The 19,477-nt window shown below is 40.3% G+C and overlaps 1 protein-coding gene and 1 long non-coding RNA gene across 10 annotated transcripts in view; one reads left to right on the top strand and one right to left on the bottom strand.

Moving 5' to 3' along the window:
* The window catches only part of Tpk1 (thiamin pyrophosphokinase 1), a 312,826-nt gene that overhangs the window by 68,357 nt on the left and 224,992 nt on the right, over positions 1–19,477 (bottom strand). For all 9 annotated transcript variants that reach the window (XM_040740432.1, XM_040740434.1, XM_040740430.1 and 6 more), the window contains one exon: positions 8,182–8,293. In XM_040740432.1, the coding sequence (XP_040596366.1) occupies positions 8,182–8,293 (112 nt within the window). The remainder of the gene's footprint in view (positions 1–8,181; positions 8,294–19,477) is intronic.
* LOC121137758 overlaps positions 1–19,477 on the top strand; it is a 316,737-nt gene that overhangs the window by 197,799 nt on the left and 99,461 nt on the right. The gene's annotated exons all lie outside the window — the stretch shown is intronic.

Genomic DNA, 19,477 nt, shown 5'->3' with positions numbered 1-19,477 from the left:
ATTATTATTATTATTATTATTTTTTTTATTTTCCATTTTAAATTTAGATAAGAAACAAGGTTGCTTCACAAGTCAGTTCCAGGTACCTCTCCCTTTCCCTCCCCTCCTCCCGTGCCCCCCCCCGTTATCCCCTCATTCCCCCAGGGTGAGGCCCTCCATGGGGGTGTCCATAGTCTGTCATTTCATATAGGGAAGGGCCTAGACCCTTCCCCAAGAGTTCAGGGTGAGAGTGCACCTCACATTGTTCTATGGGAGTCCAGAGTCCGTGTGTATACTTGGGATGGGTACTGATCTGCTGTCCAAGGCTCAATAGATTACCTAGGCCTCCTCACTGACACCCAGATTCAGGGGGGTCTTGATGAATCCCATGCTGGATTCCCAGGCTGATGCCTGGGATTCAAGAGTTAACCTTTGTCTGGTCAGCTGTTTCTGGGGGTTAAACCAGCCCAGTCTTAATCCCTTTGATCATCAGTCCTCCCTCTCTGATACTGGCTTTCTTGAGTCCAGCTCAGTACTTAACCAGCCACTAAATGAAGTTTCTGTTTCCCAGACTCTCTGGCCATAGGATTGTAGGCTGGCACTCCCCAGATCTATGTCTAAAATCCATATATGAGAGAGTACATGCCATGTTTCTCTTTTTGTGACTGGGTTACCTCACTCAGGATGGTTTCTTCTAGTGTCATCCATTTGCCTGCGAATCTCATGATTCCATTATTTTTTTCTGCTGAATAGTACTCCATTGTGTAGATGTACCACATTTTCTCTATCCACTCTTCGGGTGAGGGACATCTAGGTTGCTTCCAAGTTCTGGCTATTACAAATAAAGCTGCTATGAACATAGTGGAACAGACATCTTTGTTATATGAATGGGCATCTTTTGGATATATGCCTAAGAGTGGAGTTGCTGGGTCTTGTGGTAGGTTTATTCCCATTTTTCTGAGGAATCTCCATACTGCTTTCCAAAGTGGCTGAACCAGTTGGCACTCCCACCAGCAATGGAGGAGTGTCCCCCTTTCACCGCATCCTCTCCAGCATAAATTGTCATTGGTGTTTTTGATTTTAGCCATTCTGACAGGAGTGAGATGGTATCTCAGAGTTGCTTTGATTTGCATTTCCCGGATGGCTAAGGATGTTGAGCACTTTCTCAAGTGCCTCTCAGCCATTTTAGACTCCTCTATTGAAAACTCTCTATTTAGTTCTGCAGCCCACTTCTTAATTGGGTCCTTTGCTGTTTTGGAGACTTGCTTCTTGAGTTCTTTGTAAATTTTGGAGATCAACCCTCTGTCAGATGTGGGATTAGTGAATATTTTTTCCCATTCTGTGGGCTGCCTTTTTGTCTTGCTGACTGTGTCCTTTGCCTTACAGAAGCTTCTCAGTTTCAGGAGGTCCCATTTATTAATTGTTGATCTCACTGTCTGTGCTACTGGTGTTATGTTCAGGAAGCTGTCTCCTGTACCAATTCGTTCAAGGGTACCACCCACTTTCTCTTCTAAGAGGTTCAGTGTGGCTGGATTTATGTTGAGGTCTTTGATCCATTTGGACTTAAGTTTTGTGCATGGCGATAAACATGGATCGATCCGCATTCTTCTACATGCCAGTCTCCAATTATGCCAGCACCATTTGTTGAAGATGCTTTCTTTATTCCATTGTATATTTTTAGCTTCTTTGTCAAAGATCAGATGTTCGTACGTGTGTGGGTTAATACCCGGATTTTCAATTCGATTCCATTGGTCTGCTTTCTCAGCCCATTTATTGTCTGTATATAGTAGGACTATTGATTTTTTTTGAGTTAATCTTGTATCCTGCCACTATGCTGTAGGAGTTCCCTGGTAGAGTTTTTCGGGTCACTTATATGAACTATCATATCATCTGCAAATACTGAAAGTTAGACTTCTTCCTTTTCAATTTGTATCCCCTTGATCTCCCTTTGTTGTCTTAATGCTCTAGCTAGGACTTCAAGTACAATGTTGAAGAGATATGGAGACAGCTTTGTCCTATTCCTGATTTTAGAGGAATCGTGTTGAGTTTCTCTCCATTTAGTTTGATGTTAGCTGTTGGTTTACTGTATATTGCTTTTGTTATGTTTAGTTATGTTTCTTTTATCCCTGATCTCACCAAGACCTTCATCATGAAGGGGTGTTGGATTTTGTCAAAGGCTTTTTCAGCATCTAGTGAGATGATTATGCAGTTTTTCTTTTGCAGCTTGTTTATATGGTGGATTACATTGATAGATTTTTGTATGCTGAACCATCCCTGCATCCCTGGGATGAAGCCTACCTGATTACGGTGGATGATTTTTCTGATGTGTTCTTGGATTTGATTTGCTAGTATTTTATTGTGTATTTTTGCATCAATGTTCATGAGTGAGATTGGTCTGTAGTTCTCTTTCTTAGTCGTGTCTTTGTGTGGCTTGGGTACCAAGGTAATTGTAGCCTTGTAAGAAGAATTTGGCAATTAACCTTCTGCTTCTATTGTGTGGAACACTTTGAACAGAATTGATATTATCTCTTGTTTGAATTTTTGGTAGGATTCTGCACTGAAACCATCTGGCCCTGAGGAATTTTTTTTTTGGTTGGGAGACTTTTGATGATTGCTTCTGCTTCTATTTCATTAGAGACTATAGGTCAATTTAAATTGGCTATCTGTTCTTGATTTAATTTTTGTAAGTGATATCTATCCAGAAAATTGTCCATTTCCTTCAGATTTTTGAATTTTGAGGAGTGCAGGTTTTCAAAGTATGACTTGATGGTTCTCTGGATTTCCTCAGTGTCTGTTTTTATGTTCCCCTTTCATTTCTGATTTTGTTAATTTGCATGTTCTCTCTCTGACTTTTGGTTTGTTTGGATAAAGGTTTGTCTATCTTGTTGATTTTCTCAAAGAAGAACCAACTCTTTGTTACACTGATTCTTTTTATTGTTTTCCTAGTTTCTACTTTATTGATTTCAGCCCTCAATTTGAATATTTTCTGGTGTCTACTCCTACCATGAGAGTTTGCTTATTTTTGTTCTAGAGCTTTTAGTTGTACTGCTAATTCTCTAGTGTGACTATTCTCCAGTTTCTTCACCTGGGCACTTAGTGCTATGAACTTTCCTCTCAGTACTGCTTTCAAAGTGTCCCATAAGTTTGGGTATGTTGTGCCTTCATTTTCATTGAATTCTAGAAAGTCTCTGATTTCTTGATTTCTTCCTTGACCCAGGAATGGTGCAACTGGGCATTGTTCAATTTCCATGAATTTGTAGAATTTCTGCAATTTGTGTTGTTGTTAAATTCGAACTTTAAAGCATGCAATACAGGGGATTTTTCCATTTTTTTCTTTTGGTATCCGTTGAGGCTTGCTATGTTGCCAAGTAGGTGATCGATTTTTGAGCAGGTTCCATGTTACACTGAGAAGAAGGTACATTCTTTTGTGTTTGGATGGAATGTTCTATAGATGTCTGTTAATCCAAATTGAGTCATAACTTCTGTTAGTTCCTTTATTTCTTTGTTAAGTTTCTGTCTGGTGGTCCTGTCTAGTGGTGAGAGTGGGGTGTTGAAGTCTCCCACTATAAATATGTGAGGTTTTATGTGTGATTTAAGTTTTAGCTAATGTGGGTGCCTTTGTATTTAGGGCATAGATGTTCAGAATTGAGACTTCATCCGATGGATTTTTCCTGTGATGAATATGAAATGACTTTCTTCATCTCTTTCGATTGATTTTTCTTTGAAGTCTAATTTATTCAATATTAGAATAGCTACATCAGGTTGTTTCTTGGGTCCACTGGATTGGAAAATATTCTTGCAACCCAAGACTCTGAGGTAACATCTGCCTTTGAAGTTGTGTTTCTTGTATGCAGAAGAAGGATGGATTCTGTCCTTTGTATCCATTCTGTTAGCCTGTGTCAATTTATAGGAGCGTTAAGACCATTAATACTGAGGAAAATTAAGGAATACTGACTGCTAATTCTTGTTTGTTTTGGATTTGTTGTTGTTACTGGTGGTATTGTGTGTGGATTTATCCCACTTTTTCTTTTGTCTTTTGGTAAAGTTTGGATTATCTATTGCTTATGTTTTTGGGAGTGTAGCTAACTTCCTTAGGTTGGAGTTTTCCTTCCAGTATTTTCTGTAGGGCTGGATTAGTGGATATGTATTGCTTAAATCTGTTTTTTCATGGAATATCTAGTTTTCTTCATGTATAGTGATTGAAAGCTTTGCCAGTTATAGTAGTCTGGGCTGGCATCCATGGTCTCTTAGTTTTTTAAGAAAATCTATCCAGAAACTTCTGTCTTTCAGAGTTTCCATGGACAAGCCAGGTGTAATTCTGATAGGCTTGCCTTAATATGTTACCTGGACCTTTTCTTCCTTTGCTGCTCTTAATATTCTTTCTTTATTCTATATGTTTGGTGTTTTGATTATTATGTTGAAGGAACTTTTTTTTTGTGGTATACTCCATTTGGTGTTCTGTAAACTTCTTGTACTTTCATTGGCATGTCCTTCTTTAGGTTGGGAAAGTTTTCTTCTATGATTTTGTTGAATATGTTTTCTGCACTTTTGAGTTGGGTTTCTTAACCTTCTTCTATACCTACTATTCTTAGGTTTGGCCTTTTCACTGTGTCTCATATTTCCTGGTTATTTTGTGTTAGGGATTTGTTGAACTAAGATTTTCTTTGATGAATATCTTTCTCCTAGTGTATCTTCAATGCCTGAGATTCTCTCTTCCAACTCTTGTATTCTGTTGGTTATGCTTATATTTGTAGTTCCTGGTCATTTACCCAGCTTTTCTAATTCCAGCATTCCCTCAGACTGTGAGTTTTTATTGTCTCTATTTCAGTTTTCAAAACTTGCACTGTTTAATTGTTTCTTGCAATTTTTGGTTTGTCTTTTCCCCTATGTCTTGAATTTTTTGTTTATTTTTTCTCCCATTTCTTTAAAGGATTTTTTTATTTCCTGTTTTAGGGTCTCTACATCTTCATGAAGTTGTTTTTAAGGTTGTTCTCTTCTGCTTCATCTGTGTTGAGATGTTCAGGTCTTGCTGGTGTAGAGTCCCTAGACTCTGGTGGCGTCATATTGTTTTTTCTGTTGTTGAATGTGTTCTTAAATTGTCATCTTCCCATCCCTTCTTCCACTAGGTACAGGTGGGGTCTCTTCCTGTCTTGGTGGGTACAGGTCCAAGATTCTAATCCGGTGGGTGCAAGCAGGTCCAATACTCCGATGGGTCTCAGGGTGGGTGCAGGCGGGTCTGAGACACTCCCTCTCCGGGTGGGTGGAGGCAGGACTAGCACCGGATGTCAACATCTCATCAAGCAGAGGACTGGGGCTCATGAGCCCTACTCTCCCTAAGGAACAATAGCTAGTGTTTGCTGAGGAAAGGCTGACTTTGTCTTCAGTGGTATAGACACAGGTAAGATGATCAGGGATTGACAAAATTCCATGAATGAGCAGCTCCAGGACAAATGAGGTAGAAGGGGCAAAAAATGGAAGTGGAAGTTGCCAATAAAACAAAAATCACCATGATCACCAGCAGAGGCCATAGAGACGTATCACTGATGTGCTAGTTCATCATAGTGATTTACATTTGGGAACAGGGGACTTGTGTACTCAAGAGCAAAGTCCTGAGTGATTACTTTTATTGTTCTATTATTAAAGAAAACCCAGGAGTCAGATGTTAGGGTAAAAATCGACAGATTCACAGAGCGATGGAAAAATGATCAGCTGACTCAGCTTTTCCATGCTTCCAGGATTGAAAAAGGCCACAAATCTAAGCCCCTTCCTAATCCTTTCTGCATCTCTCTATCCTATTCTGGGTCTACCAAAAACTGTATGGTTAATCCTTGCCAGATGAATGTTGACTCTACCCTCTGATTCAATGTTTGACTTTATTGGAAATCTCGGTGTGAACAAATCTCCTGCAATAGAGTCCACTACGATAACACAGCACAGGGAAACATGGGGCTTGCAGTGAAGGCCAAGGTTCAACGACCTTTGAAATAGCTTTCTCTCCTAGGGTATGGAGTCTAAGCAATTCTTGTGCAAGACTTGATTCAATGCATGTGGATATCTTGCTGTCAAGCAATGCAACTACTCCTTGGGACTATGGGGTGGCAGGTAGCCAGAAAAGAAGTTGCTTTTTCTGGCTGATGCAAGAGGGACTAAAGACTAAGCTACTGCAGATCTTTCCTTTTTCTCAGAGCTGGAGCCTACTTTGCAGCTGTGACAGAACAATGGCGACCCATCAGAGCGTGGAACTGAGTAAAACAGGGGCGTCTGTGAATAAAACCAGCCTACATCTCTATAGACAACATGCACCATCATATTTATTTTGTTGCTTTTAAATACAACCCATGTTAGGAGCTCCTAGAACAAGAATTTTCTTGAAAGATACTTTCAAGTCTGAATCTTTGTAGTCGCTTAGAAGTTTCTGGGTATTGAATGTATTTTGAGGCACTCTAACTAGCCTGATAATAGTTAGTTAGTTAGTTAGTCAGTCCAGTCTGGCCCCAAACTGGTGGCAATCATCCTGCCTCAGACGCCTGAATGCTAGGGATTACAGATGTGCCCCATCCACCCAGCAGGCTTTCACTTATTATCATAAATATGTAGAGGAAACAATTATTTTAAAACTCAAAGCAGCCTATAACTAAACAAATGGACAAGGGTATATTGCATTTAGGCAAGATCAAACATTACACTCTTCTCAGAGAATAGTATTCTTCAGAATCAGCATGTACACAGTGCCGTGGGAACCAGAGGATGAAATGTGTTCTGAAGAGCTCAGGGGAGCTACACTTGGACCTATGATTCCCATTACCACCAGGACAAGCATGCTGGGCCTCTCCCCCATCTGTCCTTTGGCATGGTGTTTTATCCTTCCTGGTGCCAGCCCAGGAAAATGTGGTCACAACCCGATCTAGGAGAGGGCTTACTGCTGTCTACTTCAGATCCTTGTAAGTAATGGGGAATACCCGTACTAAAACAGTTGATTTAGGTTGCAATGTTTTCCAAAGACTTCTAATGGGAGCTCATGTCAGCTTCGGCTGAACAGCTTCAAAGTCATCACACACTTAGGTGCAGGGAGGAGACCTGCTATTTTTTCAAACTGACAAGTCTCTAGATGTATTTCAAAGCAGTTCCAGTTTTCCTAATTGTTTCATCACTGACTCATAGAAAGGGCTTAAAAATAATCTTTTTATCTTCAAACTATTTCGAGGGTAAACATGTTAGAAAAGAATGACATGGTTGTACGTATTTCTTATACAGCCTGAGATGGATTGTGGTTAATCATGGCTGAGTGACTCCATGCCTGGCAGTTTTTTTTCTTTTCCTTGTTTTTGAAGGATGCAGCAACATTTATTCAATAAACAGATCCCACATTATGTTTTTTTTCAAGTCAGGAAGTTTTTTGAGTAGCTTAATGCAGCTCCTAATTTTTGGAAAACATTTTAATATTCAACAGCATAAGCTAAGCTGTGAGAGCTCAAAGGCTTGACTATGAAAACTACTTGCAAGTTCAGAACTTTAACTACTTCTAAGAAGTAAAAAGAATAGTTCCTGTACATAAAGTGATGTTCCTGGACATCACAGACACGGCATCAAGAGGCATGAAACATAAAAGAAAAAACCGACTTCATTAGAATTCATTTAGTGAGCTAAGTTTTAGGAAATAAAAATGCAAGCCAAGAATTCTACGAAAACATCTGTAGGCCGCACATCTGATGAAGGACTCATAACTAAAGCATGCGAAGGACTCACCCCCAGGACAAAGTGGACAGCTGGACTAGTAGAAGAGCAAAGGCGTTCACACTATTTTCTCCAAGAAGATAATACAAATGTTCCATATAGCTTATGGAGGAGATGCTGGGCCATCATGAGTCACCAAGAAAATGAGTCAAAATTAGGAGGATCCCTCCTAAGGCTCCAAGCAACACAACACCACAGGAAATGAACGGCTCAGATGGTGGCTGTGGGAATTGACAATAGCACAGGGAGTGCTGAAAACAGCCTGTCAGTTCATCCTTGGGTTACTTATGTGAACATCAAAGACATTGAGGGATGAAAACTGCCCGGCGTGGTGCAGATGCCTGTGAGCAGGAGGCTGACCCAGAGGAGGCTCATGCTTTCAAAGCCATCTCTGAGTAAAACAAACACACACCCTCTTGAGAATGGAAGAGGAAAGCCCTCCCTTTCTAGAAGGGTTTTTTTACTCACTGAGGTTCCACTTCAGGCCCGTTGTTGTCACCTGGCTGCAATGCTGTCCAACAGGAATAAGGCCACACCAGCTGCCTTCCATTCCAGTGTCTACACGTAGCCTGTGCTTTCCCTGGAGGAGAAGAGCGAGCATGAAGAAGTGGAAAGAGAGGGGAAATCTGCAACACGCCAGGAGCCAACTAACACCCAATGCAGCTTATCACAATGCTAACCACAAAGTAACTCAGCACATATTTTAGTCTTAAGAATTGACTAATGCTGATTAAGTCCTAAGAGCTTTCTTTGTATCAGCTAACTGCAATTATGAGTTTTACAGTTAATAAACTGGTTAAATATATCCAGAGTCACACAGATAAAGTATTATTCCTTACACCTTCCAATTCTAAACACACTATCCATTGTACCCACTGAAGATGAAGCCTTTTGTGACAGTGAGTTCCAGGCTCAAAAACAAACATTTGCCTAATTACATGTACAAGATTATTTCCCAAATAGAATCTTTACTTACCTGACAGTTAGGTGTCTAACATTCAAAATTCAACATAAGCTCTACAAGGGGTTGCCTGTCTCCTGTGTCCATCACTGGGATCCTCACAATGTACACATAGGTGGACTGGTGAGGTTTTTGTCAACTTGAGACAAAGTACAGTCGCCTGGGAAGAGGGAACCTCAACCAAGGAACTGTCACCATCAGACTAGCCCGTGGACATGTTTCTGGGGGCACTTTCTTGATTAATGATTAAGTAAGAGAGCTCATTCCACTGTGGGTAGTAGGCAAGTGATCTTTGGCAGAATAAGAAAGTTAGCTGAGCAAGCCAGTAAGCAGAATTCCCCCATAGCCTCTGTTTCAGTTCCTGCCTTCAGTTTCCTGCCTTGGCTTCCCTTCAGTGATATCTGTAAACTGTAAGCCAAATAAACCCTTTCTGCCCCAAGTTGGTTTAGGTTAGTGTTTTAACACAGCCACAGAAAGTACTGAACCAATTGGGAATGTTTTATTTCAATATTCAATCAGGAAAGGCCTAACTATGATCAAACAAATTATTTTAAGGAACAATACATTTTGAACTGGGTGTCTGCTGTTGAGAGGAAAGACGAGAAACCATGCAGGAGACACTTACGTACGCAGAAGCACGGGTTGATTGTGGGACAGACAGCATGCCTGAGGGGCAGAAATGAGTCTGAAGGACAAGGCGTGAAGTAATCTTTTGGATCAATGATTAAGAGGGAGGGCTCAGCCTATTGTGAGTGGAGCTACCTCTGGCAAGTGGTCCTGGGTTGTATAAGAACACAGTTTGCTCATTTGTGGACTTCCGTGCAAGCATCAGAGCCATATCTCTGCATAAACACTTCAGGTGCTAATAATGAGTCAACACTAGTTCCACACTTGATAAAAAGGAACCGCATGAAGGTACGGTGAGTGGCACACTGCAGGCAGTACATGTGTGTGCATGGGGGCTGGGGACTGCATGTATTCCGCTGAATGCCCTCAGTTATAAATCTTCTCTACAGGTAAGAAAGTGGTAAGTTTTCAAAATGTCTTACAGCAACCCTTCAGATCTCCCCCCATCAGGATGCCAGGTCTGAAACCTACACTTGATGAGCAGTGCTCCCCAAAGGGAGCAGGAGTCACACCTCAGCTGCCGTTACAACTGGTTCTGGTTACACCTCGCAAAGCCTTTAACGTTCCGTAAGGCATGGTACGTCTTTACTGCTCTGTAACAGTTATTCCCTTAACGTGACTGAGACGGGCTAGTTTTCTGCACATTTGTTTCCCTCCTCCCTTCTATTCTCCAAAGCAAAACAATTCTCTCTGAAGATACGCATTCAGAATATAATGCAAATGGACATTCCGAACACCACACACTGCACATTTTGACAGATCCTGAGACAGGTGAAGGTGTTTCATTTATAATGTTTGCAGCTGCCAGCAGAAAGGGTGGCGGAGATGCTCGGTTCTTTTGGCTTCAGAAGGACGTGATCTGGTGGCATTCCATGAAGGTTGAGCCTGGCTCAGTTTCCTGTTTTAGGCTGCACATCTAGGGCCGCCATGGGAGAAATGCCACACACTCAGAGGGGCAACACCCTTTTGGCACACAGTAGTTAGACACAGGACTCGAGGCTGCTGGGAGGGAGACAGAGGGTTGCAGTCTGCTTGGAGGCCCTGACTTTTGGGCCCCCTAGCATTTCTGACAATGAGGGCGGCTTCCCACGTCTTATCAAGGTGGAATCCCCACAGTATGGGTGGGCCTTATTTTCAATGTGTTTATAGTCAGCCTTACTTTTAATGACTCTTCTGTCTTGTGCTTGGACTGCTTTATGTCTTGGTAGAAGCCAGCTAAATACGTCGTATGTTTGGTATTCTAGAAACCTAGTGAAGGATGATGAAGGAAAGAAATTAATTTTTTCAGCTGGTGGATATTAACTCCCTGGGAGGAGATCCTTCAGCTCCCAACATGTAACACAAAAGGAAACAGCACATATACATGTTAAGCTTTACTATCCTGGGGAGAGAAGCACTGCTGTAAAATCGCTGATTTAAGCAGCGCAGCTGGAGGCCGCTCTCCTCGACTTTGCAGGGTATTTGCGGCCTTTCTTGTTATTCTAAGAATCCAGGCACCTTAACATTTTCACTTTGGGAATAAACAAGTTTGGAGACAGATAGATCTTAGACTATCATCAATTAGCATTTTGTCTTTTGCTTTAAAAGCGTCTTTTGCCATATGTGAAGGGCCTTGGTGTTTATAAATATGCAAATTTAACTTTTATGGCCAAAAGAGAGCAGCATTACGTTTTCATCCTCTATCGGCATGTCAATGTGACGTCTCTAAAAAAATGAATGACTGGGTAAAGGGACTTTTGCTCATTCCCTAGATTTCTCAGTTTATAATATATGCTAGTCTATATGAGGTTTGACAGAGGCAGGCATCCAGCCTGACGTTAAAGAACCCCTGCAGGATTTATAGCATCACCGAAGACCAGAGGCACATGAACTAATCATTCACTTCCATATACTCCCATGAATCACCACTCAGGTTCCTGCTCCATCCTCTGTTCTCAGCTAAGATAACTCTTTGAAGTCAAAAGCAGTTTTATACAGCGAAGAAGGAACAAAAATCAATCATGCTTTGCCTTTTCAGTTTCGGTTATTTGAACATATGTGGTGTCTTTAATGTGGTTGAAACTGTAATCCAGTGAAAGGCAGCAAAGATGTTGCATGGTACATGTACTGGAAATCATGCTTAAGATCATGCTAAGGACAGACAGTATCATGTGATCATTTTCCCTAGATTATAATTCTAAGATGGAGCAATACACACGCACACACACACACACACACACACGCACGCACGCACGCACGCACGCGCGCACAGATAGTTACCTACTGAGAGCTAAGAGACCATTCCCATTACATTCTGTACTGTGCTTCTTTACTGCCAGGAGGGAGGTGTAATTGAAAGAAACTATTAAAGTTCACCCTAGATTTTGTCATCTACAAGTACTAAATATGAAGCCATCTTAATTCAGTTTATATCTCTAAAGCCTTAGCAACTATGTCAACATTTGCACAAGAATGTTTTAGAATATCTTAGTTATAAGCCTTACAAAATGCAAATGTATAGCAAATGGACAAGGTCACAAAACGTGGAACACAGGAAGAACATAATGACCTTTCTAGCGGATATAAAAGATTCCAGGGGCAGATGAGACTGGGGGCTCACAAAACAGTCATTCATTACATTTCTCTTAATGCTAAGAACGCACCCTTTCCTAACTGCTGTATACACTGCAAGTAAGCCACTGGACCTAGGATGAATGGAACATTCCTGAGCACTGCTTAAACACAAGGTCAACCTCTAGCTTGTCATCTTTTGCCACTCTGTCCAGGCACTTTAAATTGTATTAGCAAATACTGCCAGAAAGTAAATAGCCTGCATGAAAAACTTCAATGAGGAAGATAGCATATACACTGTCTGCACCAGAAGAAGTTGAAGGATTCACACTGTGTGCACCAGAAGAAGGTGAAGAATCCACACTGTGTGCACTAGAAGTAACTAATGGATCTGCACCATGTGCACCAGAAGAAACTAATGGATCCACACTGTGTGCACCAGAGGAAGGTGAAGAATCCACACTGTGTGCACCAGAAGAAGGAAAAGGATTCACACTCTGTGCACCAGAAGAAGGTAAAAGATCCACACTGTGTGCACTAGAAGTACCTGAAGTATCCACATTGTGTGCACCGGAAGTAGCTGTTGCTCTATGCACACAGCCTGGGGCTGGTATACTTTCATAATGACAGTGATCGTGTAACAGAAAGCAGCTCCATAACAAATGGTCCACCTAAACAACTCACATTTGCAAAACCTCATAGCTGGAGGACTCGCGAGACTCCTTTATTTTCCTTTACGGATACAAAATTCAAAACATAAGGGTAGAAGGTTGAACTAAATGGCCTGTATTGAAATTGAATCAGTATTAAAATACATTTTTAGAAACACACACACACACACACACACACAGAGATATAGCCACATACACTGTACATAACTTTGACATTTTTGTTTAATATTTTTACAACCAGAACATTTTAGAGATATGTTTCCAAATTGGCAACCTGTATTTGTTTTTTGCTCTGGAGATTATGTGGTAAAGTCAGGCTGACATTATATGTCTTCTGAAATGAATTAACCTTACTCTCTCGTTGAACAGTTAACACTAAATGATTAAAAAAAAAAAGAGCTCCTTCTTGTGGGTGGAAGAAATGGGAGGAGAGGAGGGAGGGAAAACTGTAGCTGGTATGTAAAATAAATAAAAGTTTAAAATAAAAAACGAACATATTTACATATAAAAAGAGTGCCTTCCTAATGCCAGTTAGTTTACGTCATTTATTCAAAAAGAAGGTCCCTTCCTCTACTAGTCCCCTAAATCTAGACTATTTCAAAATTAAAACTGATGAAATCTACATGCTTTTTATTTTCCCTCAAACCAGCATTTATGCTATTTTTCATGTTTCACCCTGTCTCTGTGCTTCCCTTTTATTGGAATTGGAGGAGAGAACCTGCTAAGTGCTGTCACACTAAAGTGTTGGAAGCTTTTTCTTCACCATTCCAAAGGCATTGTATTGTAAGCACTGACTCCTAAGGATATTTACTCTAGGAGAAAGCAGTTATAACGGCGGGAGACAGGATGGGCTGCATGGAAGGGCATTATGAGCCAGTGTGAGGGCTATAACTTTCCAAATGTCCTTCACTGAGTGCCCTTTCATGTGATGCTGAGCCTGGTCAGGATGGCCACGTTCTTCTGGGCTCCCACGATCCTCCCAACCTTAAGAGAAGTCACAAAGGAAGGAAGCCCTGCTTTGTATGGGATCTCATGATTCCCACTTAGCACTGAGAGATGACTTCCTTTCAACTGCTACCATCTTTATCCGTGCCATGAAATCCAGCATTTTGTTGCTATATTTCACCTGGCAAACAGGTTCATGTTGTTACTCTAAAAATAATATGAATGCCTGCTTTCATTTTGCTGGCTGAATTAACAGCACAGAGGAAGAATACCTTTATGTGTTTAATAAATATCTGACTTGGAAATTGCTTAAATGGAAAAAGTATTGATGAAAATGTGTCAATAATTTTGAAAAAATTACTTCAAAATTTGAGCAGGGAGAGATGGGGAGGTGTCTTGGAAGTATGGGAGGGAAGGTTCAGATGGACGGAAAGGACTCATAAGAACCTCAGCATTACCTAGACAATGTTCATCTGATTAAATGCTAGAACAAAACTGCACTCACCAATATTCACAAATATCCTGTCAACAGTGCTCAAACCACACTTTAAAGTGTATGTTGTGTAGACATCTATTATATAAAATGGAAATTATATGGTCCTCTTATCAAATCATTTCAGGACTTGATTATGGCACAGTAAGTGTTCCAAGAACAGCGATTTAGGCATTTAAACTATGAATGCTGATTTATCTTTGCTTTTCTGTCTGAGGTTTCATTCAAGCATGGGCTGACATTCCACAGTATGTTTTTAAAAGAAAGTGATTACTCATCATGAAACTAATGCAAAACATTAGCAAAAGGAAACATTTGCGTTAGAATGCTTCCATTAAGGTATCTTAAGAAGATCACTTCTCCATTCTGTAAAACTTACAGATATTTAATAAATTAATGCTATATGCATTGTTCTTTCTTCATCAACTGGAAAAGTTGCAAGAATTTCTGACATTTCATAACTGGTAGCATGCCTTCAATGTACCTCTTATTTCCTGGAGTTCTCAATATAAATGGTCTAGGATTACAATAACATAGGACCTTTATATTCTCACTGGTAGGGATAATTTAATCCATGCTCAGCTATTAAGTCCACTGACTCTGCTCCCCAGACTTTTATGACAGTTGCAAAGGGAGTGATGGGATGTCAACACTGAGTCATCTGTTTCCATTTTGCTCTTCCTGTTCACTGCCCCACCTTCCTCACTATGCAGGGTGCACAGTCTCCTGCAGTAGACATCTGCCCCCCACAGGGACTCTAAGAGCAAACATGCTCAGTCTATGCTTACCAGCACGCCACAACATGCTCTCTTTTTTGTCATCTCAAACGCTACATATCCTTAAGACTGGAAGGGGGATGGAGTATAAGGACAAGAGAAAAATGCTATTGAAGAGGGCTGTTTTCTCATATGAAAATTTCCAGGCAGTGTCGTTATTAGATGAAGTAGGAGGGATGATTTTCTTTTCATCAATGTTAGTAATACCTATGGTTATAGTTAGTAGTCTTCAAGAAGGTTAAAAAGACAACTTTATCTTAAAAATCCAGCATGACCATCAAACTTTATTATCTAAAAAACAGAATGAATGGTGAGTTCTCTAATTAAAGAAAAAGAAGTGTATTAGTTTTTATAATAAAATAGTAAAAACTTGTGATTCACAAATATTGATGAGGTAATTCTCATATTTCTTCCATATGGGAATTCTAAGATTCAAGTTCTCGCTGTCTTAGGCTGGCTGGGACTCACTATCTAGTTTATATGTGGCATCTTCTTAGTCCTTAGGTATGAAAATAGCAGGGAACATCTCAGGATTTCTTTAAAAAAATCCCTAACTCTACTTATGATCTATCCTTATGATCTCACTATTTCTGTATGTACTTCTGTTGCTGTGGTAAAACACTGTAAGAGAGAGGAAAAAAATAGTTTGCTGTGGCTCACAGTCTGCCATGGGTATTATCCACCATGGTGGAGAAGACATGACAGCAGATGTATGAGGTTGGGCTGAGTTAGGAAGCAGCTGCATCCGTACAGAGGAAGCAGACAAAACATGGAGTAGAGCCAGGCTACAAGACCTCGAGACCTTCCCCCCGATGCACCTCTTCCAGTAAGGCTTTACCACCTAAAGGTCTACAAATAACACCACCAGTTGGGGGACCATGTGTTCAAACACATGAGCCTACAGTGGGCATTTCACATTCAAGCTACAATAATGCCCTGAAAATTATGACTTTGGCTCAAACGTTTTTAACTTGTGAATTTGATAGAGGAGGGTACAAATTTTCCAAGCATATTAGCTAGCATATGAGTGTTGAGTTTCCCTTTACTTATGGGGTTGTTCTTTGTCAATGACGAATCAAGCAAGGTACATATGCAACCTTATGTAGCACTTATTCATGTTTTCAAAACACATCAAAATACCTGAATTCAGTAACTAAGTATGATCCAGAAAACAAAGCTCAAAAGGCATTAAAGAAAAATACTATAAAGAATTTATTTTGAAACAAAAATAGCACAATTTTGTTTCTCTCACAGATTTCATAACATTTTACTGAGAATATTAACATAAGGCATAGGTCCAAAGGTTCAGTTCTGATACCACCTCACATACCTCATTTTCTAAATATGCCCCTGATCCTGTAGCCTGGCTATCTGCACCCTTTCTATGCAATATGCTGTAAAGTTCATTGTTTTAAATTTAAGTCCCTTATTTAGGGTAATAATGTCTTTAATTGTTATAGCTATATGCAGTGTATTCAAACAGTAGGAGTAAAACAAATATTTACGAAAATCAGTCATTAAACTTGGAAGTATTCACATAAACTGCATGTACCAATTGTTGCTTGTTCCTTTACACTGAAATTCCTAGGAAGGGTTGTCTTCCTTTACTGCCTTCAATTTACTTCTTAGATTCATTTCAATTAGGCACCTCTCTCCTGTTCAAAAGTAGCTTTCATCATTTAACCAATGGCCTGTGAGTAGCTAAATCCAACGGTCAGTTATTCATTCCCACATGACTTGATCTCTTGATAAGATTTGTCATGGATTTCCAGTCACCTTTTGAACTATCAGCTTTCTTTGGCTTCCAGACAAATGACTCTCTGAGTTGTCATCTTAACTCACACTTCACTGGAAAGCCTCTATTATTCTTTCCAAACTTCTTAATTTGTAGGGCTTTAGGACTGAGCTGTTGAATTTCAACTGAATCCTTCTACATAGCCAAGCAAGTTTTCTAGATAATGTCAATGCCTGGATTAGTGTACTAGTTCATACTCACCCCTTCCCACCAAATTCTGGTTTTCAGATGGCCTATTTTCTATATCCTGACCTTTTCTCTCAAGCCTGTCCTAATCAACAGTTTTTGCTTTCTACTGATGTATGTTCCATCCTATCAGCTGTTGACCAAATAGTTTCCATTTCATATACAACCTATAATCCACAAGGAAATCCTATCAACTATATTCTACATAAAACCAGATGCCTATTATTCCTACTCCAATTCAGAACCTACACATGTATGCTCACAATTACCAATAAGATATCCTGATCTACCATTCTGTTCTTGACCAGCTAGTTGCTCTGAACCTTACAAGAAATAAGGCAAACCTATTGTGGAATGTTAAAGATGTGTTATATTCCTTAAGGCTCTGGAACATTTATTTAATGCAAAGATGTGTTATATTCTTTTATGTTGCATTTGTTTAACTCTAGGAAGCTGTGTTACTTTGCCTGCCTGGTTAGACACCTGATTGGTCTAATAAAGAGCTGAACAGCTGATAGCTATCCAGGAGAAACAGGCAGGGCTGGTAGGCAGAGAGAATAAATAGGAAGAGAAGAAGACTAGAAAAAGAAGACGGAGAAAAGGAGGAGAAGAAGATGCCAGGGACCAGAAACCCAGCCACATAGCTGGACATGGAGTAAGAAGGGAAGAAAAGATATACAGAAATAGAGAAAGGTAAAAGCCCAGAGGCAAAAGGTAGATTTGATAATTTAAGTTAAGAAAAGCTGGCTAGAAATACATCAATATAAGACCAGGCACTCATAAGAAAGAATAAGTCTCTGTGTATTTATTTGAGAGCTGGGTGGTGGGCTCCAAAAGATCAAAGAGTAAAAAATACCAAGCTACACAGACTAACATGCCTCATATTGGTACCTCAATTACTGACATGTATTTGGGTTTCTACATGTGTCTTTTCCATTTTCTAGCCCCCCTGGTGTGGAGAATATCAGTCATTGATAATGGATGCTAACTTTGAGTCAGCTGGAGTTGATATCTACATGGTGATTAACTATAAATTTATGCATCAAAGTCCGTTTCTACCCAGTATAAATTTTATTTTGCTATCTATAAAACTAGAATAAAAGGGTGGTTGTAGGGCACAAATAATTTGATATGTAAGGTACTAACAATGATACCTGACTCATAACAAATGTTAAGGAGACATTTGCTGCTTTCATTTTAATTATCAAAATAAAATGGGGACATCATAAAACTGAACACTTTTAATTTTAAAAACTCCATCTGCTTTTCATTTTTTGTCAACAATGTTAGACTAACATATTCAGGAAGCAACTGAGGAGTTGCCTAGATCACCCTAGCTGTGGGCAGCATATCTATGGGTGATTGTCTAGATTGTTAACTGATGTAGGAAGACCAGCCCACTGTCGACAGTTCCATTCTAAGAAGAGGTAGATTTGGGATGTATATGAAAGCTAGTTAAGCAAAACCATGTGAGCCTACATCCAGTATCTTTCGTGGTTCATTTTCCATAGCTGTGAATTGAGTTCTTGGAGGAGGTAGTTCTGTGTGGAATAGTAAAGGGGCTTGCAGTTATGTTCCTGACATGACTTCCTTCAATGAAGAACTGTGATCTAGAACTGGGAACTGTGATCTAGAACTGGAAGCTGAAGTAAACCAGTTTTTTCACTGAGTTGCATTTGTCTGGAGTCCTTATCACACCAGCAGACATGAAACTAGGAAAAACATACAATCTACTGTCACTTGTCACCAAATGTGGCTAAAATGTTAGAGTGCACACATCTGTTAAACAGAGCGGATCAAATCTTCATGATGCAGTACTCCCATTTTCACACCTCTCCTGGAAGACATGAGAGCTCTTGAAATCAGAACATAATCACTGCAGTAACAATATTTGTGCAGTGCTTTTTTTTGGTTTTGTTTTGTTTCTGGAGAAATGAAGGAGCGTGACTTCTGATTCACTGATGGCAAATCATGGTTAAGATTTCTGAGAGAAACATACCTTAATGCAATTTAGTTCCATTTCCATACTACAAAAGAGATTATTACAACGAGGGCACAGTTAGATACACAAGCTGTACTGTGTTTAAAGTCACATCTGCTGCTATATCAGCATTCCTCACCTTCTGTCTCACCTGAGGCGCTCTCAGGATGACCTGTTCACACTGAATCCCTACGTGACTGAAGGCACACCCTCTCCTATTGCGGAGACATGCATGCATGAATGGGGTGTCTCTTTCTTTGTCACACTCCCCTGTGGCAGTGTCTCCAACACGATACTCACTAAACAGTGCCATCTAGTATTTGTTGCTTTATACTCCACAGAGCTAATAAGACCTATCTGTGTGAGTGGTAGACAGGACGTTGCATATGCATTGCTCTGTGAATTCTGAGTCTGAAATCACAAGGAAAACAGAAAAAAAAAGAAGGAAAGGACAGCTGCTCTTTTGCTTGAAGATCACTTTCTTTGAGGAAGGTTAGTCACTGTGTCACAAGGACCTCAGGGGCTCTTTTGGATGATCGGCCCTTTACTCTTACACATGGACAGCCAGCAGCAGCTTGCCTGCTGTGCGACTGGGCCACATGCCACCAGTGAACGGCTGCCAGGACAAACGAGGCTCCTGAGCCCCTACGCTTGGAGGGGCCGTCAGTCTCCAAATGCTGGCCACAGAGGAACTCTGCAAGATAAAACGCGCTTGCTGTTGTTTGAGCCATAGGTTGCAAGACACAGCAACTGTCGGGTCTCTCCATTCAGCCCTTTCA

The sequence above is a fragment of the Mesocricetus auratus genome, unplaced genomic scaffold, assembly GCF_017639785.1.
Source record: "Mesocricetus auratus isolate SY011 unplaced genomic scaffold, BCM_Maur_2.0 Super-Scaffold_100694, whole genome shotgun sequence".
In the NCBI taxonomy this organism is placed as follows: Eukaryota; Metazoa; Chordata; class Mammalia; order Rodentia; family Cricetidae; genus Mesocricetus; species Mesocricetus auratus.
The sequence above is the reverse complement of the archived record's forward strand: the minus strand, read 5'-3'. Positions and strand labels throughout refer to the sequence as shown.